The sequence below is a fragment of the Anser brachyrhynchus genome (assembly GCF_964034855.1).
Source record: "Anser brachyrhynchus genome assembly, chromosome: 3".
Taxonomy (NCBI): Eukaryota; Metazoa; Chordata; class Aves; order Anseriformes; family Anatidae; genus Anser; species Anser brachyrhynchus.
This window is the reverse complement of record NC_137696.1, coordinates 41,078,590-41,106,076: the sequence shown is the minus strand read 5'-3', so window position 1 is coordinate 41,106,076 and position 27,487 is coordinate 41,078,590. Positions and strand designations below refer to the sequence as shown.

Genomic DNA, 27,487 nt, shown 5'->3' with positions numbered 1-27,487 from the left:
TACCTACTAAATTCGTTCAGACTGCTTTATTCATTCCAAATGTAACTGATGTTGATCATCCAAAAGTGATAAAACTTACTGTCAATGCATTAGATGTATTTTAGGAAGATTTCAGGCTGTAGGAAATTGTTTTCCTATACACTTATATACGTGTGTGCTTGTTTTTTCCCTGCACTACCTGGCTAGGCTTCTGTTGTTGAAACATGCTCATCTGCACTTCCCTTTCTGTGGAGATGAGAGGGAGATGCTTCTCTCCACTAATCCCCCAGGCAGTCCAGCTCTCCTCCATGATGGAAAAAGGCAATACCGGTTTTGCATTGCTTATGCATTTCAAAAGCAGCTTTTCTTTGGTTGTCTGTTGCTGGGTTTATTAAAGATATTACCAACATAACAAAGCAAGCACTGGATAATTTTAGGTTCTTTTCAATTTCATATATGGTTGAAAAAATGCAAGTTAAATGCCTTTCCTATGACAAAGCTAAGTGTTTTGTTTTGTTTTTCATCATTAAGGTTGACACAGCAGTGTTGTTCTCTGTCTTCAGAAGTAAATGTAATGGGTGTGAAGGAAGCTAGACTAAAAGTACCTAAAGTGCCTTGGGCAGGAGGGAGTAAAAACTGAGTGTGAGTAGCCAAATATTCAAGTGGATGTACTTCAGTCTCTGTTTCTGTTTGTGGTAATACACAGGAGGCGAGTACACTCTTGGGTGTGGCATTGTCAGCCTCTTAATAATGTTACAGAAACTTGGCGTATAATCCACCTGAATAAGTGCTCTGTAATTCAAGGATGCTAGCTCAGGCCATACTTAGGCTGCAGTGATAACTAGCTGGAGGAAGAAGGCAGTGATTTGTATTCTAACTGCAAACTTACGCACCAAATTACAAATGCAACTTAAGTACACTTCTTTTGGAAGTATTTAGACAGAAGACAAAAGTTGAGGGCCTTGTGTGTTCCATCTGTCATCTTTTTTTTCCCACTTCAGAAGAAACTGAAATTTAACCTCCTTTATGATTCTGTGAACTTCCTTCTCTCCTCTGCAATTCTTTGTAAACTGTAACATTCAGTTATCTCCAGAAGACTCTTCTATGAAGTTTATCATAGAATATCCCAGTTTGGAAGAGACTCACGAGGGTCATTAAGTCCAAATTCTGACCTCACACAGGACCCCCTAAGGGTTAACCCAAATGTGAGTGCTGTCCAAACACTTCTTGAACTCCATCAGGCTCAGTGCTGTGACCACGGCCCTGGGGAGCCTGTCCCAGTGCCTGACCCCCCTCTGGGTGCAGAACCTTTCCCTAACACCCAGCCTGACCCTCCCCTGTCCCAGCCCCATGCCGTTCCCTCGGGTCCTGTCGCTGTCCCCAGAGAGCAGAGCTCAGCGCCTGCCCCTCCGCTCCCCTCGTGAGGGAGCTGCAGGCCGCCATGAGGCCTCCCCTTGGCCTGCTCTGCTCTGGGCTGAGCAAACCAAGGGAACTCACTCATTCCTCAAATATCTTCCCCTCCAGACCCTTCACCATCTTTTTGGTGCCCTTTGGGCACATTCTAATTTCTTTATATCCTCATGTTGTGGAGCCCAAAACTGTGCACAGTACTCTAGGTGAGGCCGCACCAATGCAGAGTATAGTGGGACAATCACTTCTGTTGACTGGCTGGCTATACTGTGCTTATGCCCCAGGATACAGTTGGCCCTTTTGTCTTCAAGGGCACGCTGTTGATTTATATTAAATTTACCATCAACAAAAAACGCTGGGTCCCTTCCTGCAGGCCTGCACTCCACTTGTCCCCCAGCCTATACATACATCTAGGATTGCATCATCCCAGATGCAGAATCCAGGATTTGCTGGATTTTGTTAAAATTGTTATGCTCTAATTTAGGATGATGTCTCTATAAGGCCTTCTGACCCTCAAGGGAATCAAGGGCTCCTCCTAATTTAGTATTGTCTGCAGACTTATTTAGTGCATGCTCAATTCCCGTGCCCAGGAGTTATTGACTGAATAGTCCAAGTTACTGATTTTAAAAAATAAAAATTGTGAACTGGCCCTGAAATTGAGCCCCAGGGAACCCCACTAGTGACTGGCCATCAACCTGATGGTACCACGTTTACTATAACTCTTGGAGCCCCACCTGTTGGCCAAGTTTTTGCCCATTGCATCATGTAGTTGTATAGCTGTGTAACAGATGTTTTGTCCAGAAGGATACTGTGAGAGACTATCAAAAACTTGCTTGCTAAAACCCACCCAAACCCTATTCGCTGCTTTTCCTTCCACCCCTAGGTGGGTAACCGTCATAAAAGGATATTAAGTTAGGCTTGACTTTCCTTTAAGGAACCCATGTTGGTTTTGACCTCTTGGAATAGCCAGTCACTGCTATAAATTGTGTGGTTTTTTCATTTTATTTTTTTTCTTTAGGTAACCCTTACTTCTTTTCACCTATATTAGCAGTATTTCTGGCTTCTCAGTTCAGTGGAGGGCTTTAATCTTTGAAGTATTTAAGGCTTCAACGTGGGAATCAGTTGACGAGTTAGACTTAAGCTGTGAGAGAGACCTGTTTTCCTCGGTGTATACTGTAGGAGGCAGTTTTGGTTCTCTACTAAGATGCAGACTGCCAATTCTGCGAATTGCTTGCCAAGTACATTGAGAATATAGTCTATCTCTTGCTGAGTATTCAACACTGGAAAAAGATCTTCCACCAGAAATAATGCTGTTTGTACTGTAGCTTGCTAAGCAACAAGGTGCTGCCTTTAAGACTTGTAGTTACTCTGCTGAATTAATAGAATGTTTTCTTCTCTGACATCTACTAGTCAGCTCCTGCTGTTGCTTTCCATAAAAGGCATATTGTGAAATATCACTTTCAAACCCAAACACTGCTTTTACCCTTTGTATGGCTCCAGTGTCAACCAGAAGTTTTATTCAGAAAACTGGTCACCTGATCAAATCATAATAAATGTGTGGTATTGGATTCTCGTGGTATTGATTTACAGGACAGTTAATTTTTGGTTTTACACTCATCTGCAGCAAATCACGACAAACTGGTGGTAGGACATTCTTGTAACAGAAGTAGTAACATACTGGAGGTTAGTTTTCATCTGCACATCGAAGTTGGTTGCTCTTTTTGTTTTCCTTAACATATCATGCAGGACTTGAATATCTGTACCTAAATTTAATCTAGAAAAGACTTTTAAATATAGATCACCTAAGTTAAATGCGCTTGTGGTTTATTAATGTGGTTTATTAAACTTGCAAAACCAACATTTAAATAGTATTTTTTTTCTGATTAAGTAACATCTTAACCATGTGTAATTAAAATGTTTAAGCATTGAAAGCATTTTTTTTCCTTTCCCCCTACTTTTTTCTTTTACAAAGAATGACAGATGGATACTCTGGAAGTGATTTAACTGCATTAGCAAAGGATGCAGCGCTGGGTCCTATCCGAGGTAAGCTGCATGGCTTTATATTTAGGCTTTGCAAAAACTCAATGCCCTTGAAGACTTGGAAAATGTTTATTTAGAGTGGCTGGATTAACAATGTGTGCATTAAGGTACGCGGGCTTTACTTTGCTGGCAAATCACTTCACATGCAAGTCCATTTTGAGAAGAGACCGCATGATGTTTCTTCCACCTGTTCCTGGTTTCCAAATAAAACATTTTTTAAATGTTTTTGATGTCAACCTTGGCAATCCCACTTACATCTTTTTTTCTTATGCCCTCGGAGCAAAAGATGTGCTGTAATGTGTTGATACCATAACAATATTTCAAGTAGAAAACTGTAGAATGGTGAAGGATGCTAGAATGATTAGAACGCCCCCAACCCCTGTACTGTATATGGCAAGATGTAATCTTATGTGCCCTGCCTGATTTTATTTCTATATGCTTGGCTAATTGTAGCTTTCTGTTTCCTGAGAATTATGCATGTTTTGGGGTTGGAGAGGGTTGTAGATTCCAGGAATAAAATGGTGGAGGGCAGCTGTTATATTTGGATGGTGTTCCCTGTACTTTCTGAGGAAGGAGGTAGTTCTGCCCAACACCCTGTACTGTATCTGCAATGAATCAGTGTGGGAGCAGTCTGGGTAGGAGTTGATAAATGGGGAGGAAGAAGAAGAGAAATGTCACATACATTTCTGTACAGGAGGGTATGTTGAGACAGGGAGGTATAATTCTTAGCTGTGTTTTTTTTCAGGTTAAACTACTTTTATGACGCTTTAGCGCTCAGAAGTGATGAGTTTTCCTATGAAACTGAATAGTCTTTCTTTATTTTTACAGAATTAAAACCAGAACAGGTGAAGAACATGTCTGCCAGTGAGGTATGCTATTCCGGCAGTTCTGTTTTCCCTTTTGAATGGAACGTACGCTCAGCAGGAATTTGTCATGTAGTCAAATAGTGATTGAGAAGAAAACTGTGCTCAGATATCCGAGGCTCTTTGCATAGTTTTGGTTATCACACTTAGGAGTACGTCTTTCTGATAATAGACCTCTGCTATTCGTAGTTTCAGGTGACTGTCCTATCTTTCCCTCATACTGAATTGCAACTTCATGTTACCTATCAGATGATGTCAGAGGCCTGGCTTTCGTTTTCTTGGTGTTAATCCCCCAAAACCTTCCCAGAAGTATTAGGTCAAATTATTATTTTTTTCCATCTTTACATAATACAAATCATCTTAGGAAGAACCTCTGAATGGTTTTAAAACAGATCTGTTTTTATCTATAAACATAAAGAAAAAAGAAGAAATTAGTCCTCTATATAAAATTTTCTTCTCAAAATGTATGTGGAAACCACAGTTATGTAGGGAAAACTATGAAAAACTTTATTTCCTTGTTGCTTTCTATGTTTAGCCTTAGAGCATGGCTAAGGCTACAAAGAGATGAAAGGATTTGTTCCAGGAAGAGAACATCTATAGTCTCTTTTTTGTGAATGCAAGTTTCCCTTCCATAGTTTGGAAACTCCAGTCCCAACAAAACCTGGAGGATCTTCACCAGTTGTAATGTTAATACTCGTTTAATGATGAGACTGCTCTTCCATGCACTCTGCTCATCTCCCATCGTGTCTGGGCATAGCTTTATACGGGGGCAATGTCTGCTCACAGTCATGTTCTCAGCAAACTAAAAGGCATGCGTTGTATCAAAGAGGGTGAGATAAGCAGGTTTACTTGGCTGACCACGTACTGTGGTCTGAATACAGTTGTGGTAACAAGGGGAAACCTTCGGTGCTTTTCTCTCCTGGTCTGCAGAGCTTTGCCACGAACACTTCAAAAAGTCCCACATCCAACTACTCTTCTCTCAGTCCTGTGCCCTAATAGGCACTGACTTGCACCACCTAGTGGAATAGGAAGTAGTAACACAGCCTCATAGGCTATTAAGTTAACAGTCAGACATGACTACCAAATGTTACAATAAAACATTAAATGCTGATAATCTTAATTTACAAGAGACTCGTGCGTCAGATCAGATGAAGCATCCCTAGAACATTCTTTGTTAAAAGTGAATGCTGAATTACTTCTTGAATAAACTGAAGGGCATAAACCACTTGTGATCTGGAGGTCTTTCACTTTTCTTTTAGATGAGAAATATCAAATTATCAGATTTCACCGAGTCTTTGAAGAAGATAAAGCGCAGTTTGAGCCCTCAGACCCTGGAAGCATATATTCGCTGGAACAAGGACTTTGGAGATACCACAGTGTGAAACACTACTTGCTGTGAAACAAAGTGCTGCCTGAGGAGCAATTGGTACAGGCTACTGGAAAGCAAACAGTTTACAGGACTTTACAGATCTTTAAGTATCTGCATTAAAACTTGAGAGTAAGAAGAAATTATACAATGTGAAATGTGTTCATCAAAGCCTCCTTACCATTTAGTGAGGATTTACACACTGTAAGTAAGAGCACAATAGGACTTCGGATAAGATTCCTAGCAATCTGATCATAGTTTGAACAATAATATATGTATTTTGTTTCAGCTGGAGGGCTCTGATGATATTTATCATTGGATGACCTTTTCCTCATGTTCTGTGTGTTATCTTTGTTTTTAATTTTGCCATGACACATTAATGTCTGGCTTTCTTCCTGACAACTACTAATTTATGGTTGGATTTTTGTAAAGTTTGGCTGTTTTTGACTTTTTTTTACCCTTAATGTGCCAAATAAAACAATTTCCCTATGCAAAGAAGAAGAACAGCACTGGGAGATTAAGATTATTAAAATGTAAAATGCAGCTGGTCTGTTATTATTTGTCTTTTTGTTTAGTTGTAATGTGACTGCATTGTTCACAGAACAGTTTTAAAAAAGACCTTTGATAGCAGAACAGCAAAAAAGCCTATAAAACCAGTTCAAACTGTTTTAAAAAAAAAAAAGACTAAATAAAAATTAGACTAAGACATTCATTTACTGGCAGTATTTTCTCTTAACACATTTTGTAATGCTTCCATTGGTAGAATGTTAGCTTACGCTTATGGTGTACGACTTGAAGCCCAGCTGATGTCTGAGAGAGTAAGTGATGCTAATTGTCAAGTTTCAGAAACAACGTGTTTCTACTTTGTATTTTGGTCTGGTTATGATAATTGAAAGTAAAATTTCCATTGTGATAATTTTTTTAATCTACACATGTAAGCATTAAAACACAAGGCTACATGTTTAATACACGGCACACATTAATGTTTTTATAGCTTTCATATGTTTTGGATTATGTATTAAAGTATGAAACACTCGACTGATCTGCTTTTTTAAAAGAAACTGCATCTTTGTACAAATACTTGGTTTTTTATTATATAAATGACAAGCTTTTAGGAAAACACAAGTGATAGCCTTTAAATAGTGTAATAAAGGAAAACATCCTTGCCTTTACTTCTAAAGGCCTGACATCTTGTTTACAAATTCTGCATCAATTAAACACTGAGATGTTTGTAAGGCAGAATACTAGTTCCTTGTTAGAACAGTTTTAAAATTAAAAAAAAAAAAGACAACTCTCCAAACTTAGTGATGTTACAAAGTTGCATATTGTTTACAGTTGTTTTAACTAAATTGATTTATTTATTTTGTTTGCTCTTGATCTTAACAGGAAATTTTGTTCTTAGCTTTTCCTTATTTTTTTATTGGTAGGAGTAAGTCTTAAATATTTCTGGGACTACTCATCTGAAAAATTGACTATATATAATATATTTTATATATGTGAAAAAGACATAGCTGATGCAGTGCAAATATAGTAATACCAGCAGAGGACTCGGTGCTTACTGCGTGGTATTAGGTACAAAATAGCAGAAGCTGTATAAAACTTCTGAGACACATGCAATATGTTTGGGATTCTGTTTTTTGAACCAGAGATGCTTTTAACTTATTTGTTTTTAATGTAAGAGAAGATTGTGTTACACTAGTATGCCTTTTGAAATAGTCTAACCAAACCAATTCTAGCCTTCTAAGGGTGTGACTCTATAAAATGTATGTCTGGTGTAAATGGAATGTGATTTCTGTTCCCCTGATTCACCTTCCTGGAGAAGTAAGAAATGTTAAAAGATTTCAGTTTCTCAGATCTCATGTCTTGGTTGCTTTGCCTTAGTTCTGCCTTCAGTAGAGTATCTTTGTCTGAAATTCCTGGCTGATTTTATATGTATTTGTCATAGACTTCGTAGTGCTAAATACAAATACTATTTTATTACCACCTGCCAAAAAGCTAAGCAAGGCCCGTAGTCTTCCCATTGATATAGTTTGTAAATTTTCATTGAGATCCTTTGCAAATGAGAACGTTTAACACCAGAAGTGTTACCTTCAGTGTTCTTAAATATTCATTATCAAACTCAATTTTCCTTCATTTAATTTTGAGGAATATACTGGTATTGATTTCAAATATGTGTGTTGGCATGTGATAGGTACCTGAAGAGTAGGGGCGGAACTGCCCATCTGCTAAAACACTAGCAGCACGCAGCAGGAAGGGTCGTAAGTCTGAGCTGCTACCTCAGAACGAAAAAAGACCGGCCCTTTTGCTCATTTGTATGACCAGATCGGGTCAGGAGTGTCTGTGTGATGTCGTTACTGCTTTTTGGTACCTATCCTGCCCCGATTGTTTCCTGCATAATGGCTGAACCTGAAGCTCTATGAATGACTTCTGTAATGCAGTAATAAGAACTTAATCTTGTTCTGCACCATCAATTTGCCCCACAGCTTGTCCATGGCCAAGTGCCATTTGGTTCATGAATCGCATGTACACTATTTTCTGAATAGTGTCTTTTAATAATAATTCTGTTCCCCTCAAGGTGTTACATCACATTTTCTGGTTTCTTGTGCTACATATACTAATTCCCAGCACAGTAATTTTCATCTGCGTGTTAGATTAACCATGTATAAATGATCTAAAACCAAAAAGCAAAAAAATCCACAAATCTATGGTATTTTTATATAGAACTTCACAACCATATTTGCCATAAAATCAGATTATGTTCTAATACAGAATTTCAAATTAGCATAGGATTAGCAGGACAGCAGCTTGGATGTTTTTAACCTTTATAAAGGGTAGGATTGCATTAACTCTCTAAACTATCTTTATTTTTTTTATTTTCCTGAACCTGCCCATTGCTAATGAATGAGTGACTTGACCTACTTCTTTGAGATGATTAGGAAGCAGCTTGTCTGGCCCTCTGTATGTGTTTTACTTAAGTTTAACAGCTACTGACTGGAGGGAAAGGGGAAAAAAAAAGTAGAACAAGCCCCTTGTTTTTTGACAACCTTGCTTACACCTCTTTGCCTGTTATTAAGCAGGAAATGCCTGTCTTGTCCTTCTGCCTGTTGGTAACAGTGTCTGCTAAGGCAGCAGGTTACTGCTTCTGGTGGCAAAACAGTAGGGGGGGGAAATTAAGCACTGTATGTATGCTCTTCCTTAAAATGAGAGTATCTCGTGTTATGATGTCCCGTTTATTAATGTTGACTCTTGTGGAGAGTACATGAAACTTGTACTGGTTTTCTTCATGTGGCTAAGAAAATAATATGGAACATTAAATATAAGCTGAAACCTTAAACTAGGATATTTATGCACATAGTCTCTTCTGTTCTCTTTCTTAGATTTATGGAGTTCAGTACATTAGGAAGAGGTTTCAGGGCAGAATGCCCATCTCTGACTACTACTGAAAGTCAGTCACTAATATAGTTTTGTTGAATATGGCCCTGCAAATTGCTTTATGTAGATAACAGATGTGATAGCAACACTTGAAAACTGAGAAGAATGGAATCTCTGAATGGAGAAGGAAGTGCTTGTCACTGCACTAATTAGAGGCACTTGCTGATTTCACTGTTAGACTCTCTTGAATGTGATTAAAATGATGGTTTTTATGCATATGACTTCCTGTGACAATTAAACTTACCTTCTGGTGTAGAATAAGTTTTTGTTGTTGTTTTTGTTGTTGTTTTTTTTTTTTTTCCCAATCTAAACAAGCAGGTTTTAGCACCGGTTGGCACTGCTACAGAGTACGTTTTGTGAAATTTCAGTACAAGGCACCACTGGGAATACTGAAGCCAGATAAGTTGCCAAATTTAACTGAAATATCTGTTCTGCAACTGATATGGAAAGCACCATTCTACTTAGGACTTGCTTAATCATCTGTGGTGAAACTTCGTGCCCTAGATTCTTCTACTGCTTTCCTACCCAAGCCAGGGATAACGCGTAGTTGTGCCTAAGATAAGTTTAGCTTTTCTAATGCTTTAGTGATGCTTCTGCATGTGGCAGCTCCGGGAGATGGCAAGCACAGGCACTATTGTAGGTTACAGACCTTCACTCACTCATTCTGTAGCAGTCTTAGGCTCCTATATTTTTAGTATTGGGGTCCTCTACCAGCTATCAGAAATAGAATGAAATGTAGCAGGCAGGTAGTGCATGCAAGAAGTTACCTTGGTCATGGTGCTAATTAGAGGCAGTTGCTGATTTCACTGTTAGATTCTCCTGAGCTGCTGTTCGGTGTTGAAGGATGTTGCTTCATCTACTTGAATTTCTATGCTTGGAATAACGGTTGGTCATCCTAAGAGATGACCAGTAGATTTTTTTCCCCCCTTTAAAGACTGTAACTACTGTTCAACAGGACGTGGAAGTAAACCGTAGCTTCCTGCAAAGACAGGATCATCTAAAGTAAAAGGAAATGTTTATTATGTTCTTACTCCTTCTCTTGTAAATTAACCGTTTCGGTGAAAACTGTGTAATTTGTCAATAACTACCTCCTGAGTTCAGCAATAATTGGCAAGGTAGGCACTCTTCCGAGGGTTAAAAAAAGGGTTAAACCCTCTGGGTCAAATCAGAATGCTTCAGTTTCTTCTTTTGATTTTCAAATTCTTGACATGATATCTGGTGATCAGTTGTAAGATTTTTTGTCTTCATAAGAAGCACTTTTAAAAGTCCTGTTTCGGAGGAGTGGCTTTGAGAAAAGAAGATCAACATTGTTTGTAGATGGTTAATACAGGTATATTCTTTTAGGATGCTAAAGGTGTAGCCTCTCAGATCTGCAGGATGTTTATTATTTTCTGCCGTTAGAATTGGAAAATACTTTATCTAATACTTGAATACCTATCAAAGGCACTGGGAACACAGAAACTTCTTGCCACAATTCATTTTTTTTATTCATGTAAAAGGCTAGTTAGTGTTTTTCAGGAATCTTGATTAATCAGACAAAAACCAAGGTGGAGACAAAACAACTACCCCCATTAAATACCATTGATGGACTCCAGTTTGGGATGGGGTTAACTCTTGTATTTTGTTGTTTTGAAGGACTTTTGCTTCAGAGTGTTCCTTTAAGAATGTTTTTGGAAATGTTAAACACCATTTTATTAATAAGTGATGTAAAAAAGCATGATGAGCAGTCACATAGCCTTAGCTTCACAATAAAATGTTGCATTTATCCTGTTTTTACTGTTTTCTTGTCTGTTTATCAGATAAATGTCCAAAACTAAGAGCCTTTTCATTAAACCTGAAGCCTATTAAATTACTGCTGTTTTTTTAAAAAATAAGGTGTTGTGTACCAGATGATGGAGCACTAAATACATCAATACCTCACTTAGTTTCTAAAGAATGTAAGTCAATTCTTAAAACTAAATGCAAACAAGTGCTACCTCTTAAATCTGTTGAGACTGAACACATGCTTCTCTTAGTCTTGCTAAATCAGAGTGGAAAACAGAAGCTTTCACATCAAAAGTAGTAATTTTGTGTGTATGTTACAGATATTCAGATAGACTTTCCTTCTTTTAGAGAAGATGCTAAAGTAAACGTAGTGAAGAACCACGAGGCTTAAACCAATATCCCTGTGGCTGCTACATTTGGATCTATGTGGATTATAGACTCGGTAGCATAGCCTGATCTGAATGAAGTTCGCTAGACTCCTTAGAAGATAAATCTCTCATTACAGCCAAGCTCGTGTGAGACAGGAGTCCATGCCTATCATCGGATGCAGGTATATTTCAGATGGAAATCTCTTTATGTATTTTAACGCCTTAGGGTTGCCAGAAACTGTTTTTCGTTTTTCTCCACTCCTGCTATATTTCTGGAAATTTCCGAATAGTTGAATTTCCAAATAGTTTATGGACTAGTGAAATCCAACCTCTTTCCTACAAGGGGCGCACATTACTCAGGGACAGATAAGAGTTACACAACCTCCTCTAAGTCAGTTTTCTTTGTGTAATCATAACAGAGAAGATCTAATGTGGTGGTGAAGGCAGAAAGATAGAACTGAACTAAAATCCATCCACCACAGCCTGTGTAAGTGATTTATTGCAGGTGCTGTGGTGGGGCAAGAGGAAAAGAAGTTGGGAATTTCAGAAGGCTGCGAACAGAACGAGCAAAGTATGTTGTTTTCACTAAATACTTTTTTTTTTCAAAATATATATTGTAAGCACAATATGTTTTAATGTAACTTTTCTAATTTCATTTTAGTAGTTTGTAAAAGGCCTCGACCTTGTCTCATTGTAAGATAGCGTTGAGGGCTGTTGGGTGCAAATTAGTCGTGTCAGCTGTGCTGTAACTGTGATGTTTCTTCTGTGTATTGTCTAAGGGCACTTTTTGCTTATTCTGGAGACAAATACCCTAAAACGTTACTAAAACCCTCTGGTCACGTGTTTCTAATGAAGTAACCACCACCTTTGCCCTCAGGGAGCGCCCCGTACATCAACTGTGAGCGCCGCTTTTCTTGGTACGCGTGACCGGGGGCTGCCACCGGGGCTCACCCCGCCCCGTCAGCGGCCGTTAATGGCGGTTAGCGCCCGTCGGCCGCCTTGTGCGTCACGGCCGCTTCCGCGCAGGGCTCGGGGCTCGGCTCGTTGCCGGGACGACGGAGGGCCCCCCCCCCCCCCCCGCCTCTTCCGGCCTCGCATGGCGCCTCTCTTCCGGCGCGGGGAGGACTATGGTGAGCCCAGCCGGCCGGGAGGCGGGGGGCGGCGGGGCGCTGCCGGGCGGGGGGCTCGCCTCGGGGGCGCGGAGGGGCTCGGAGCGGCCCGGAGGGGTCCGGAGCTCCCGCCGCCCGCCCCGCCCGCCGCCGGGCCCGCGGTGACGTGGCTGCCGGGGTCCGCCCCGCCGGCCCGGGGGGTTTCGGGGGGCTGTGGGGGGCTCCGGGGGCCGCCCCCTGCCCTCCGTGTGCCGCCGGGCTCAGGGGCCGGGGGTCCCCGCGTGTTCGCAGCCTGCCGCCGGCGGCGGTGCTAGGCGAGGGGCAGGGCGCTGCTGGCACGGGGGTGCCTGCCTGGAAAGGTTTCCGGGGCGCTCCTCGTCCCGCGCGTCCCTGGGGGGGGAGCGGTCACACCGCAGCGATCTGCTGGGAAGGAGGGCAGGGAGCTGGCCTTGTGTCCCAGGGGAACCCGAGCTTGGGGTCTGTGGCACTGCTTGCCTAACTCACAGCGACAACGTGTATTTATCCGTACGCGTCAGGAGAAGCATGACATCAAATCTCTATCTGAGTACGAGAGGGCACTTCGCTGCGAGGGCGACAGAGCACTGGGACAGGCTGCCCAGAGAGGCTGTGGAGTCTCCTTCTCTGGAGATATCCAGAACCCGCCTGGATGCCTTCCTGCACAACGTGTGACCCTGCTTGCAGGGGGTTGGACCGGGTGATCTTCAGAGGTCCCTGTCAACCTCAGCCATTGTGTGAAATACGGCCGTCTTGACACGCGTGTGTGTAAGCTGATCGGGCCTGTTTAGGTGACCAGCCTGTTAGTACCTCCTTCTGTCTTGAAGTCCAGTCCGCGTTGAAGTGAAGCTTGATTCTCAGCCTTTCATCATTCTCTCACAACACGTAAAACGTAAAAACATTCAAAAAGTATTGTTGAATTTCATGTTTAGAGGCTATGTCTAGTTAATTATATCGAAGTATTACAGTAAGGTTTCTGTTACGAAAGTGGTTCATAAATGAAGGTTCCCCTTTTGCTACTTTAAACTATGGTTTAAGTAAAATATTTAATTAAGCTTCAATTTTTTTAAGGGGACAATACATCTGTTCCGCAAATCACAGAGATCGTTGGTTGGAAAGTTAACGCATGAATTTAGGCTGGTTGCAGCAGATAGAAGGGTAAGTTTTTTTTTTTGAAAATGAATAATAAAAAATGTAGCTGTGACAAGTTAAAATACATTATTAATTTAAGTGTAGTTCAAGAAATCTGTTTTAAAATTTTCTAGGCGTACTTAAAAAAAAAAAAAAAAAGTATTTTTTTCATTTAGTTTGGAATAGGGTTTGTGCACCCAATATTAAGATTGGTAGAGATGTAATCCGGTCTGCTATAAATATGTTTGTAGGCCAGAATGTATGGAATTGGCATTGTTATTAGTGCTGTGAATAGTGATGGTACTTTCTACTCTATTTTTAAATCCAGTTGCATTAGTTTTCATTGGATTTGTGGAAAGTTAACAGTTTTTTAACCAATATGGTGTGTGTTGTTATTTGGTTTGTGGTGCTTAATGCTTAATTTCAAATCAAAATGAAGTAATCAACAAATGCTATGGAACAGGTGTAATGTACTTGGCAGGTAAGAGTTTGTTTCTTTTGGTGCAGGCAGGCTTGGAATCTACTCTTGTGGGTTTCTGAGACTAATGAACTTCTTGCTGTGATAGATATTGTGATAATAGCTTGCATTTCGTATTTATCGAGTTAGAAATACAGATTCTCCCTGGAATTGTTCAAGGCCAGGCTGGATGGGGCTTTGGGCAACCTGGTCTGGTGGGAGGTGTCCCTGCCCATGGCAGGGAGGTGGAAGTAGGTGATCTTTAAGGTCCCCGCCAACCCAAACGGTTCTGTGATTTTGGAAAGCTATGAGAACTCCGTTTTGTTTTGAATGAGTGTCAAGAAGTCATGTGTTTCATTTGCTGTAACAAATTACTTGCCATTGGTGAATTGATGGATAAAATCTGACAAGACTTTTTACAGAGTTCATTCATTTTTTCTGTTATCATTTAAGTTCTGTTATTATTTTTGGAAAATTGACCTCAAGTTTCATATGTACCATTGGGACTTAACTTTTGCGAGAGCAAGGCATTGGAAGTAACGTGCCTTTCTGCCGGACAAACAACCTTAAAATTAACTTTATGGGGTTCCATGTGTGTTTTTTGTGGCATTATATTCCTTGTAGTGAATTTGCAAGTGAAAGATTTTCTTACTCTTAGCCTTAATACATCATGTACTTTCTGTGAAGTTGGATTTCTGTGGGTTGTCCCTCCTAATTAATTTCCCCCAGAATTATACTTACGTTTGATGTGTTCAGTAGAACTGAAAGCTGGAGATGCACAGATGTTTTCGGGACCTAAGTTCAAGCATAAGGAATGGAACCCACTTGAGTCTCTCAGCTGTTCCTTCAGGACTAAGGGCAGGAAATAGAAAGCTGTATAATTCTGTCTTCAAAACTCACATAGTGTGTGTGATAAGAAAATGCAAATATTTTATAGGTGTGATTTTTAAGACCAAAAAGCTATTACAAGCAGAACACAGAATGGTGTTTAAAAATGAGTTTTGGGACAATCTGTAAAATTAAAACAGAATACGAGATTGTTGCACATTGCTGGGAAGGAGGGATGGAGGGAGAAGACTGCTTGCATGTTGAAGTACTACAATATTGTTTTTTAAAACCAGATTCAATTTTTGTCTTGTCCATTTTGGAAGATGTAAAATATGTTTTTGTTCTCATCAACAGTCCTGGAAGATCTTGCTGTTTGGTGCTATAAATTTAATATGTATTGGCTTCCTGCTCATGTGGTGCAGCTCTACGAACAGCATAGGTAGGTGGCTCTCTTGCACTGAGGCTGTGAAAAACTACCACGTTTCTTCACTTATGAAGTTCCAATGTACTAAAAAAGCACATAGTGGAGTTAGGTCACTGCACAGCCAGGTTTGGACAGGGCCTCCTTTTGATGTCCCACAGTCAGTTGAGAAGCATTTCTTGCAGACAGGTGTAAGTGGTTGAAAGATCTTCCAAGTGTGTGAGGTTTTCCAGACCTGCTCATATTTTTTTTCTATGTGGTACCCTCTTTAAGATTGCAGGAAGTAGACTTCTAAACTAGTTCTCAAACCTGTTCCGTATGTAAGTAGTACTAGTGACATAGAGGGATCCTCACTTGCAGTTGAATGAAGGCATTTGTAGTGTGGCTAAAGCCTTCTTCAATTTCAGGAGCGTCTCTTTTTAATATTTTCTATTATGTCCTGCTTTTGTAGAGGGGCTCCAAGATGCTCCCTATCATCAGTACTGATAGGTTGGAAAAGCAAAACAAGTAGAAATGCTGTTGAACCTACTTTTTCCTGCAATAACACGCATAAGAGATTTGCTTTGGGGAGGGTGTGTTGCTAGAAGGTCTCCTGACTTTTCTGATTTTAAATTCTTAGTCGCAGCAATTTATTCTTGGTAGCCGAATACCTTATGTAGCTGGGCATTATTACATACTTTATTACAAGTAGGATTGCCATAATCAAACTGTTTATGAAGTGAAATATATTGTGTGTTCAGAACATTTATATTTACATTACACATACGAAAGACAGACTTGCAGGTGTAAAGATGCAGTAGAGGGACTTAACAGAAGAATGTAAGTGATTGAAAAATTGTATTAAGTTTTAATGCTTGCTTTTTACAGCTTTAACTGCTTACACATACTTGACAATCTTCGATCTTTTCAGGTGAGTTTTTTTCCCATTTAATCTTACAGTTCATTTGTGCCTGTCTTTGTGTATTTCTATACATACCAAATTTATTTACAAACACATTCTGTTTAGAATCATCACTATCTGGTTTAAATGTAGGTTATGTGAGTATAAAACTGTACATCACAATAAGCAGATGATGAGAAACACCATAGCTGTATGGACAGTGATTAGTAACTAATCCATTTGGTTGTGGATTTCTATATGCAGATACCTAACGACATGAATCAGAACCTAGCATCGATCTGTCATCTGGTGTTTCACTCAGAACATCTCCCTAGTGCCACAGTCATTGGTTCTGAAGTATCCCTTGACTTTAACTTCAGGAAACAAAATCTTTCTAGACAAATAGAACGCTATTTCTATTCCAGAATATGGCAAGAGATAGATCCCACGTTCTTCCAATAAGGTTGTTAAAATAAAATCTCTGTATAAGGAATGTCAGCTGCAGTCTGTTTAGACCGGTTTCTAAAGACTAATACTGTAATTTTCCTACTTGCTATTGAACGATACCTATAGCATTTTTTTTTCTGTTCCCCTAACAAAATGTTAAAGCTATTTTAAGTGTGAAAATTCTGGACACTTCTGATAATATTGGTAATAAGACATTAAATACATTCAGTTCTCATCTGATGCTGGCTGGTAGCAGTGATTGGGAAATAAACTGCAAAAAACGCAGTCATTTTTTTAATGATTAAGCCATGTTATTTTCATTGCTAACTTACAGAAAAATATGGATCAGTTATCCACAGAGACTATTTTTCACACTAAATACCATAGTTTATCTGACTGATAGCGAAATAGCGAAACATTTGTCATTGTACTTCATATTTGTATAGAATACTATTTTTTAATTTTAGGAGAAGATGGTATAGCCCTAGCACTATGATATATTAGGTTAATAGGGAATAGACTAGAAGATTATTCTAACAGTAAACTCTTTCAAGAGTTTTAGCTTGCTGTAAGGGTGAACAATGCTCAGTTATTCTGCTGCAAAAACAGATTTCATGTTCTTTCATTTTTGTCATCTTACTGGAAATTTATGACAGTCTTACTGAGTATATGACTGCTGTTTTGTATACGAGCAGTAGTAGTTCCTCTGCTTTTGCTTGTACTCCAAGCAGCTGTGGTTCAGATTGTGAGGGTGTGATTGTTCAGCAGCTATGGGGATGACTTCTTGATTCTGTCTGATTTAACATTGTCATTAAGAAAGGGCTGCATAAAGTCACAGACTGTGCTGATTCCACATGAGTATCAATAAAAAAAAATAAAGGGGTCAATAGTGGAAAAATAGGCGGAGGAAATAAGACTCATGCTTGAAGAATTCAGGCTAGTACCATGGGGATAAAAATAATTTGAATTTCAGACATCCAGCATGAGGGAGAAACTTGGAAAGAAAAAAGCAAGAGACCTGTAGCTGTCTGAGAATGGCCATTTAGATTAGCGCTGTGTGGAGAGGAGTGCAGCCAAAAAAGTAAATCTGTTCTGGCTACACATGTAGATACATTATACTGTGGAAAAAAAAGGCAGTACTTTGCATAGTGCGAGACTTACTCTTGAGTGCTAAATCTAATTCATGATATATCCTTAAAAGAAGGGTTTAATGGAAAGTTTTCTTCTCTTTTTGAGTAAGTGACACAAATATGACAGTCCTGTCATCTTGCATAACGCGTTCCTTCTCGTTTTAATGGCCTTTCTCAGGTTACATATTTCTAGGCAAGTTCATAAAGTACAAGTTAGTGTTTACCGGTTGTGTATTTTGTTAATTTCACAGGCTTTTGCTGTGTACTCTTCATTAAAATGTGTTACCAAACAGTATGAAAAGGATTTTCTCACACCACCTTTCCCTATTAGTCAGATACAGTCCTGGCCTCCTGTTCTCCAGTTTCCTTTCAGAGGAATTCATGGAGTGCACGCAAAAAAAAACAAACAAACAAACAAACAAACAAAAAAAAAACCACTAGTTGTGCTGTTGTGTTTCAGGACTTCAGTGGCCTGCATTGCATTTGGGGTTACGGTAAACTTGAGTTAGGCTAAGTGATATTCTGTGTGGAAGAAGGTTGGTGGCAGCCTTTGGAAGGCGTGTCGTTAAGTACAGCATTAGGCCGTCTCCTGATATCAAGAATTAGAATGACTTACCATTTTGCTAAATTATTTGCTGCCTATTTTATGGGGACAGCTGAGATGTCATTGCAATCCCAGTTTCGTTTCCAAACCCCATCATCTCTGGATTCATTGGAACCCGCGTTGTGATAGTGGTGGAAGGGTTGAGTTCATCATACGATGAACTTAAGAAGATTCGTTTATTCATTTCTGGTGGCTGAAGTGTATGTTTGTACTAATTTATAGTAGCAAACTATGATCTAAAATATGAACAATTTTATAATTTGTAAAGGTAACAGTTGTTTATCACAGTCTAATTCTCCCGTTTTTTTCAGTTTGATAACATGTCTAATAAGCTATTGGGTAATGATGAAGAAGCCCAGTCCAGTCTATTCATTTGGGTAAGTGCTAATAACAAGATTCAGCATTTGATAATACAGGATTTGATTCACCGTTGATCATCCTTGCCTGTATTCTGTAACAGCCATGACAAACAATACATGTGTAATGAGCATAAATATTAAAGAGACCCAAGATTGGTTGTGTAAAGAACAGTTGCAGAATAGTAAGAGATGAGGGCAGGAACAGCAAAAAGAATTAAGAATCCATAATTTTAAGCTGGAAGTTATGGTCTTTTCTCAGAACAAAGACTTGTTTCTGATAATTGGATTCTTGTTTTAAACGAAATTAAAAAGTTATGCCTACTCCATGACTTTTCAGTTTCTCCTCATCTATCTCCACTTGACAGAATTAGTTATAGTAGGTCTGTTCCCCTTGTTCTTGCACAGACCAGAATGCATGCGATGAATTGTTGAGCTTTCACTGTTTCTAAACTTAATTCTTAAATTTCAGGTTTGAGAGGTTTGAAGTTCTAGCTGTATTTGCTTCTACGGTTCTAGCACAACTTGGTGCTCTTTTTATACTAAAAGAAAGGTAGGGATATGTACCTTTTTTCTTTGATTTTTTTTTTCTTGTATGAGAAGAAAGTCCATGTTGAGCAAAAGCAAATGTGTTCTACAAATGCTATCTGTAGTGACATATTGTAGAAAAAAAATCAGATTTTTTTAAATCCTGCTGAACCTTACTGCTAATTTATATTGATTACACTACATGGAGACCTTAAATAAAATAATAGGATTTGGTAAATGTAATTAAACAACTTCCAAGGAAAAGACTCCATATTCTTAGGAATTGCTTTTTCTTAACACTGTTAGGGACTTGATGTAACTGTTGACTTTTTAAGTTAACTGCTAAAGAAAAGTTTTTTTTTTCCCTTCGGTTATATCATGAAGTAAAGCAATTTCATAATGTATTAAGGATCCAAATGTTTAATCAGCTTCAATAGTTCTCAACATTAGCTAAAGCATTAATTTAACCTACAAATTGTTCAAAATGTAGATGGTATTTTGCCTTAAAAACTACTTAATTCTTTAAATTTTTTTTTTGACATCTGGAATTTAAAACTGAGGCAGTTTACCTTCCCTTCTCCTCTTCATATTTTCTTTATAAAGGGATATGTTAACAACTTAGCAGCGTTACAATATAGGTAGACCTGTTGCACCACTGGAATTAATTTAATAATAATGAGCCTCCAGGCTTTCTAACATCAGTTTTAGGGAATTCCCAAAACTTAAGCTAGGTTTTTCTTTGTTACAGCAGCAGGTTATTTCTTATTTTACTAGCGCATAAATAAATAAATAAAACAGATTGTATCTCCACTACAGAATCCAACATCTGTTTTATTTGGCCTTGCTTAGTAAGAAGCTTCAAGTCAGGGATTTCAAACTTTCTTTGTTTTGCTTTCCAGCAGTGGTGGTGGCAGTAGCAGTATTTTCTGGCATGTTCATTTACAAGCATCCTTTTACTGTGTAGGCAATACTTAAGATAGCTAGCACCTATGTGGCATGTATGGAAATGGTTGGAAAATCTAGATTATTACTCCATCTTACCAACAGGTTAAACTAGTGTGCTTATTTGAGTAATTATTTTTTTCCAACACTGTATCCATCAGTTTTATTGATGAATGGCAGCTAATTAGCCATTTCAGAATACAAAAATTATGCTTCAGGTGTCAAGGTTTTATTGTCTGAATGTAACTTGAATTTTCAATTGTTTTTGTAGTGCAGAGCGGTTTCTGGAACAGCCTGAGATACACACGTAAGAAATTTTTGACATGTACAATGATAGGCTTTTCAGTGTCCCTTTGTATATCTAATTCTTAATCTAGCATATGTTAATTATGACGAGTACATTCATCACCAAACTGGTTTTGGTACCTTACTATTTGTTTTGAACTATGTGCAAGCTATATTGTAAACAGTTTCTTTTAAGTTACAGTTTAAATGTAATCTATATCTTTTCATAAATAATGATTTAGATACATGTTGCTGGTTTTGATAATTTAATTATTCCTATGTTTTAATGTGGTTTCTTGAGGACATTAGGCATTTGTTATTAGTTTTTGTCTCCCTATAATTTGACAACATTTTGAAGATAGTAAGTTAATGTGATTTTTTTATTTTTTTAACATTTGGAGGTTGAGTAGAGAAGAGAAAGTCGAGTTACTGCTCACATTGTAGGAAAAACTGTGTGAGCTCAGCAGTTGCCTTTTTACATAGAGTACAGTCTGGCTGACTGCCCTCTGGGCACGTTCATAGTTTGGAAAGAGTTGTGGCTTCTGCTGCCTCTTGCTAACTCACAAATTAGGAGGCCTAGTATGTTGGGGGAAGGATACCGGGATCGTTAGGGAACTGGACACTGGACGTATTGCAAAGGTGATGACAACTGCAAAGAACATGGGGAAAGGAGGAGAAGGTGTTGATGTATGGTGAAGTTGTAATTCTCCTAGGAAAGGGTGGAGACATAAGGCATAATTCTATAGGAAACAAGGCTGAGGAGACTGTATTTATATCTTCAAAGGACAAATGTGTGTGTATACCTGCATATATATGTATATACCTGTGTGTGTACACAGATATATGCAATTAGGTAAGAACAGTTACTCAACACTATGAAGATTGTGTTCAGCTTAATGTGGTAACACAAGTATGATGTACAGTGTTTGGTGATCTCATATATCCCCCTGAAATGCTAATATGCTGCCAGGTATTAGACCTTGTGCTAATTTATCTTACTCTCCATTTTCATGCTCAGTGAAAGATACCAAGCAAAGTATTTTGATATTGTTAGTATTAATTATAGTTTGATTTCACATATTGTAATGGTAATGTGAAATTAAGATGCATCTTTTTTTTTCTTTTCCTCCCTTAGAGGGCGACTGCTGGTTGGTACTTTCGTGGCTCTCTTTTTCAACTTATTTACAATGCTTTCCATTAGGAATAAGCCTTTTGCTTATGTCTCTGAAGGTATGTGATAAATTCATCTGTACTGAGAATTATGACAAGGTTTTAATGTTGCTATTATAATCAACCTAAAACTAGTCTGATAACTTTCTTAACTAGCAGGTATAAGTTGCTATAACCTCCATAAATACCCGTTAATGCAATTTTGAATTGTTTTTCAAATTTCATCACCGGTTTGCTTACATGACTCAGAGTAGTATTTAGGTAGTACTGATAAACTGAGTGATAAATGCTGCAGTACCCCTAATTTTCTGTCTTCTAAATTCAACCAGTGAAGGTCATCATTCAGATTTCAGATTTTAATTTAAGAGCATTTTATTGATTTATTAATGGATTAAAAATAAATGAATGTAGTAATTCATCTTAATAGCCCTTTTACCTGGAACTTTTCACTGTGAAGGAGACTTGTGATCATTCTCACTAGCTGTTGGGGGATTGCTGAGCATTGTGGAAATGTGTGAAGTTCTCTTTTTTTCCATGGTGTTCCATGTGTTTTGTCGTATGTAATGCTTCATTTCAGTGAATATAGTTTAGGTTACGTTGTTTGTAGATATAATTACTGTATGTGTATTATATTTTACCTAATATAAAGATAGTTGTTGATTATAAACTGGAATTACGTTTGTATTTAATCAGTTCTTAATAATTAATTGTTCAATAATCAGTTATATGAAACAGGCATTTTACTTACTGCCTGGAAAAGTCAGACTTTGCTTTATCTCATGCGACAGTGAATCTGTTGAGATAAATTTATTTGTTTGTGGAGTATTAAGTTATTCTCTTAAAATAAAACTTGATTTTGAAATTGATTGCTTTACTTTTAGTCATTTTATGAATTTTCTTTTGCAGCTGCCAGCACAAGTTGGCTTCAAGAGCATGTTGCAGATCTCAGTAGAAGGTAATTCTTTGTAATGTTTTTCAGAATTGTTAGCTTCTGGAAGGCAATGTTGTTTTTGGTTGTGTATAATAGCAGTTTTAAACACATTCTGAGACGTGAACTGTTGTATTTTAGAGTTTTTAAAATAGCTTTGTCTATTGTAGATCTAGTGTAGGGACTCCCGTTCAAACATCATCTCTCACATTACCCAGATGTGTCAGTTTAATAGAAATACATCTTTCTACATAACCTTCCTGTTGAATGCATTCAGTGCATTGCATGTAATTCTTGAATAAGGTGACAGAAGCTAGCTTTGTTTGGTACAGACTTGAACTGCATTCTCAACAACTGTTACCTGTCTGATCAATATATCTTAGAGTAATTTAATTTTAGTTACGTGGTGGGGTTGGCAAGCAACTGGGATGATTGCAGCTTAAATGTGATATGTGAAATAGGCTACTTGCTGAAACATAGCTATGGAAGTTCGTCACCTGTCTGTCAGGCAAGTGGAAAGTCTGTGTCTTACAGGCACTGAATCAGTGTTTCTCATTCATCACCTGTTAACTGTCAGGCTGTACTGTTATCTGAATGCAAGATAACACGATTTGCAAAATATTTTTGTCAGATAACAGAAGTGTTTACTTTTAGCCAACACGTCCTTTTGAGTATTGATGCTGTCAGTATGAAAATAAGAATGTCAAACCATATTGTATAATGTTAAGTATAAGCAGAATTAGAAGGGCTTTTAGGGTCCTCAGAGCCATCATTTGCTGTGACTGCAAGGTGTATTTAATGTCAAATTCTGAACTAAAGAGTGTAACTCCTACGGGTTTTGAAGTGCTGATGAACAACTAGCTGACCACTGCTTGCTTGCTTGTTTTTTTGTTTTTTACAGTATTTGTGGAATCATCCCAGGATTGAGCAGCATCTTTCTGCCACGAATGAACCCTTTTGTCTTGATTGATATCGCTGGAGCTTTAGCTCTTTGCATTACGTATATGCTCATTGAAATCAAGTATGTATAGTTGTTTGATGAAGTTCCTTTTATATCCTCTCTGTGGGAAACTGCATTTTTTTTATCTGAAAGGAATGATCTCATCAAAAGCTGTACTATGTATGTTTGGGATTGCGACTATTTGAATATATTTGGCATTTTTCAAAGATACGTAGTTCAGATGAAGGTTAGCGTATGTATTGTTCTCTATGTGTATATAATTTGAAAGAATTAAAAAAAAAAAAGAAAAATTCCTTATGCCTTTCAGTAACTTAAGTACCTGTTTTTTCATATTGTTTTTCTTTCTCTCTAGCAATTACTATGCTGTAGACACAGCCTCAGCTATAGCAATTGCTTTGATGACTTTTGGTACCATGTATCCCATGAGTGTCTACAGTGGGAAAGTACTACTCCAGGTAAGGCAGTGTTGCAAAACAGTATTTTTTGTTTGTTTGTTTCGTTTTTGTTAAATGCCCTTATCTGTTCTAAGGATATGTATGGGAGATATTCTAAGGAGAATATATGGTAAAGGGCCAAAGGAAGGGCAGTAGAAGTAGGTATCATGAACTTACAAGAATGTTATTATGTAATGCCATTGGTCTTTAGGTAGAGGGGATTTAAAGGATCTCTTACTGAAACAGCACCAATTAATCTTTATTGTAACTTTTTTCTTTTTTATTTGTTTAAAGACAACCCCACCTCATGTGTTTGGCCAGTTAGATAAACTTCTTAGAGAGGTAAGTTGGTGTATAATACATGACACAGCATGCACAGCCAATGTTAAATAAGCATTCAGAAATACAAAAAGATTTTGTGAGTGAGTAGTCCAAGAAAATCCATAAGGAATTTTTAATATTTTTTTTTCTGCATGTAGAAAATGTGGAGCTTATTATCTAAGATGAATAGTGTCACACAGGTGTCTGGAACACATCCATTAAAGCAGTGCAGGTTTTTGGTTGTGTTTTTTTGTTTTGAGTTTAAGAAGAGATTTACCAACATGATTTGGAGGAAAAAAAGAAGTAAAGAACACTTTCCATACAGCATGTGAAGTTGAGAAAATGTTGCAGTTAGACAGCGAGAGTTACCTAAACTTGAGTTACTTAAATCCACTTTTCTGATGGATTTGGATGTTTACAGATACCACAAGTACAGTAGATAAACATCAGCGGCACCATCAACAGACTTGTTCCATTCTGCAGTCTGGAGGCTTTTGTTTCATTACTGAAAATGTTGTTATTCAGCTACATGAACAAGTATATCGCTAAAACAATTTGAAACATTAGTTCTAACTATTTTAATATTTCTGTATATTTGTGGAAAATTAGGTTTCAACCTTGGATGGTGTCTTGGAAGTTCGAAATGAGCATTTCTGGACATTAGGTTTTGGCAATTTGGTAAGTTATGTCTTTATCGTCTTGTAAAAAAAAGTGTTGGTTACTACTTCTAGTTTTTTGTTTAAATGAAGTAAGATATTTCTTTTTTATTAAAAAAAAAAAAAGATCCAGTCAATACTTAGTCCTCCCCTGTGACTTATTGCAAAACCTATCTTCCCCCACCTTGTATTTTTTAAAGCTTTATTATTCCTGTGTATTGCAGCTCCGAATCAGAGCATGTATTTTGCAACTTTAGAATTTCGCTTGTATTTTGGCAATGAAGAAAACCCCACACATTAGTGAAGCATTTTTCAAAACATGCACTAGTTTAAATCCTCTCTGAGGGGAGAAGAAAACTGTAAACCTTCAGGTGCAAAAGGTCTGAAATAGAATCATATTTTCAGCATTTCTGGGGAACGGGGAAAAAAAAGCCAATTACAGCAGTATATTGATATTCTACTGAAAGAAATGGAGGCTTTTTTGTCATATGGAATGGTAACACAGAACTCGGTCATTCCTGAGTTGATGCAGGTATGTTGTGACAGCCAGAAAATTAAGACTGTTAGAATTTATTTTTCTACTTCTGAATTCTTTCAGTATGCTACTTTTTGGGGGTGGGGAAAGAAGAAAAGTGGAGGGACTCTTCTGTCATGCTACTGTCCAGATTGCCTTCAGTTTATTATTTTGTCGCTCGAAATACTGGATTACAGCATTTCTGGGTTGATCAGACCTTTGCATGTATGTTTACCTGTCAGCATCTAGACTGTAGTAGCAACTTCCAGAGACTTGGATATGCTGTCAGCTGCCCAGTCTGATGTAAAAATGCCCTGTATAGCACAAGCTGTGAACCACATTCTTTGTTCGATACAAAATGGAATAGGAAGCAAGGCGTTCAGTTTTTTGCCCTGTTCTATTCTGCAGCAGTAGTTTGAGGTGAAGGAGATGATGTTATTGAGAGGTAGGCAGGGGCAGCCTACCCTACCATTTCCTAGCATTTTCCTCAGGAGAAGCTCTTAGTCTGTTTTGTAAGGGGCAGTGCCTCTGTTCTTGCTAATGGTCCCGATTTGAGTGCATCTCCCATGCATGTTGTCTTCTGTCCGCTCCAGCAGCACAGTGATTACGCATTCTCCTGAATTTGGAATGTGGAGTTTGTCTGCGCTTTTTTCTTCTTTTGGACCTTGTTTTAACCAGTTGTTGCCTTTTGTTTTCCTGCCATTGCGTGTTGTATTTTATAGTTTGGTTTCAAGACTCGTAACTTTTCATGAATGATGATCTTGATGTGTTTGTAAGAGGTTAACACATTAGCAAAGATCAAAATCTGCCCTGATTTTGGAATTATTTAATATGCTTTCCAGTTTAGTCAGTAGTCTCCACTGAGAAAGGTCTTCGCATAGTTCTCTGCAGGATGACTTACCTCTTCTTGAATGCATGTGGAGAAGCTTCGCTGAAGTGACAGTTAACAGCCAACTTATTTTTATCGTTTTCTAGGCTGGATCAGTACATGTCCGAATTCGGAGAGATGCAAATGAACAAATGGTACTTGCCCATGTCACTAACCGATTATACGCGTTGGTCTCTACTTTGACTGTTCAGATTTTCAAAGATGACTGGATCAGACCTACCTTATCATCTGTGCCTATTGCAAACAATATGCTGAACCTTTCAGATCATCATATTATTTCAATGCCATCTTTGAAAGCTGCTGACAACTTGAACCCTATTACATCTACTCCAGCTAAGCCCAGCAGCCCACCACCAGAATTTTCTTTCAATACGCCAGGCAAAAATGTGAATCCAGTTATCCTTTTAAACACTCAGACGAGGCCCTATGGATTGGGTCTCAATCACGGATCCACACCCTACAGCAGTGTACTCAATCAAGGATTTGGAATACCAGGAATGGGAGCACAGCAAGGATTCAGAACTGGTTTTACAAATGTCCCAAGCAGATATGGAACAAATACTCGTGGTCAACCTCGACCATAATAAACACCATTATTTATTGTACTTAAGGGTATTGACTTAATTCTTTTATTACCCAATTTTTATAAACATTTGGAATGTCAGAACATTCTAAATGGCTGGGAACAAGTGCATTGTTCATATTCATGAAATGGTTAAATTGCCTTTTTTTTTTTTTTCCTTTGCATCAGCAATAGCCTGTGTAATGCCACAAATGTTTTCCAGACTTACAATACTTTACAGGTAGCTTTTATAGTGTGTCTACTTTTATTCAGCTTTTAATTCGCTTTCCTTTTTTTCCCCGATAAAGTATTAAGATATAGCACAGCTCTGTAAGAGAGTAAAATTGTGACCAGGTAATGTTTCTTCTAATGAGAACTGCTTACTGGATGTTGAATGGCTGAGAGAGTAAGAAATTGCAGAAGTGCAATACTCAGTTTTTAAGGATGCTTTGATTGCTGTATTAAGTCATCTTTTGGCAAAGTCACAATTACTTTTCCCAGGGCTGCAAAAATCCATCAGTATTCCATCAATATTCATATTGTGACCATTGTGAAGACAATCTGGTACTTCAGATTCTAATTAACTTTATGAGACAATGTTTTTACATTTTTTGTTGATGCCTTTATGGAAATTCCAATGGTTCAGCAACTATTTTCTAGTTGTAAGTATTCCATATTCATCTCTGATATTTCTTTT

General features: G+C 38.2%; 2 protein-coding genes across 8 annotated transcripts in view; both read left to right on the top strand.

Annotated features, from left to right (window-relative positions):
- SPAST (spastin) overlaps positions 1-9,351 on the top strand; it is a 37,219-nt gene extending 27,868 nt beyond the window's left edge. For all 5 annotated transcript variants that reach the window (XM_080584342.1, XM_080584341.1, XM_080584343.1 and 2 more), the window contains 3 exons: positions 3,362-3,432; positions 4,258-4,298; positions 5,552-9,351. In XM_080584342.1, the coding sequence (XP_080440468.1) occupies positions 3,362-3,432; positions 4,258-4,298; positions 5,552-5,674 (235 nt within the window). In that variant the 3' untranslated portion in view covers positions 5,675-9,351. The remainder of the gene's footprint in view (positions 1-3,361; positions 3,433-4,257; positions 4,299-5,551) is intronic.
- Positions 9,352-12,184: 2,833 nt separating this feature from the next.
- SLC30A6 (solute carrier family 30 member 6) lies at positions 12,185-26,831 on the top strand. 3 transcript variants are annotated; one of them, XM_080584346.1, is made up of 14 exons: positions 12,185-12,352; positions 13,418-13,504; positions 15,117-15,201; positions 16,051-16,093; positions 18,556-18,621; positions 19,073-19,153; positions 20,342-20,377; positions 21,491-21,585; positions 22,432-22,480; positions 23,355-23,474; positions 23,767-23,869; positions 24,143-24,190; positions 24,779-24,847; positions 26,315-26,831. In XM_080584346.1, the coding sequence occupies exons 1-14, from the start codon at positions 12,350-12,352 to the stop codon at positions 26,810-26,812; spliced, it is 1,383 nt and encodes a 460-aa protein (XP_080440472.1). In that variant the 5' UTR covers positions 12,185-12,349; the 3' UTR covers positions 26,813-26,831. The 3 variants fall into 3 exon arrangements, with proteins under 3 accessions (XP_080440472.1, XP_080440473.1, XP_080440474.1); XM_080584347.1 differs by lacking the exon at positions 12,185-12,352 and adding an exon at positions 12,532-13,059; XM_080584348.1 differs by lacking the exon at positions 12,185-12,352 and adding an exon at positions 12,532-13,114.
- The last annotated feature ends 656 nt before the right edge of the window (positions 26,832-27,487 follow it).

What these genes read in the sequence shown, in the direction of transcription:
- SLC30A6 (XM_080584346.1), top strand. An exon ending in CAGCTCTACGAACAGCATAG is followed by an intron (nt 15,202 to 16,050) that starts GTAGGTGGCTCT and finishes TGCTTTTTACAG; the next exon opens with CTTTAACTGCTTACACATAC. An exon ending in CTTTTTATACTAAAAGAAAG is followed by an intron (nt 19,154 to 20,341) that starts GTAGGGATATGT and finishes TTGTTTTTGTAG; the next exon opens with TGCAGAGCGGTTTCTGGAAC.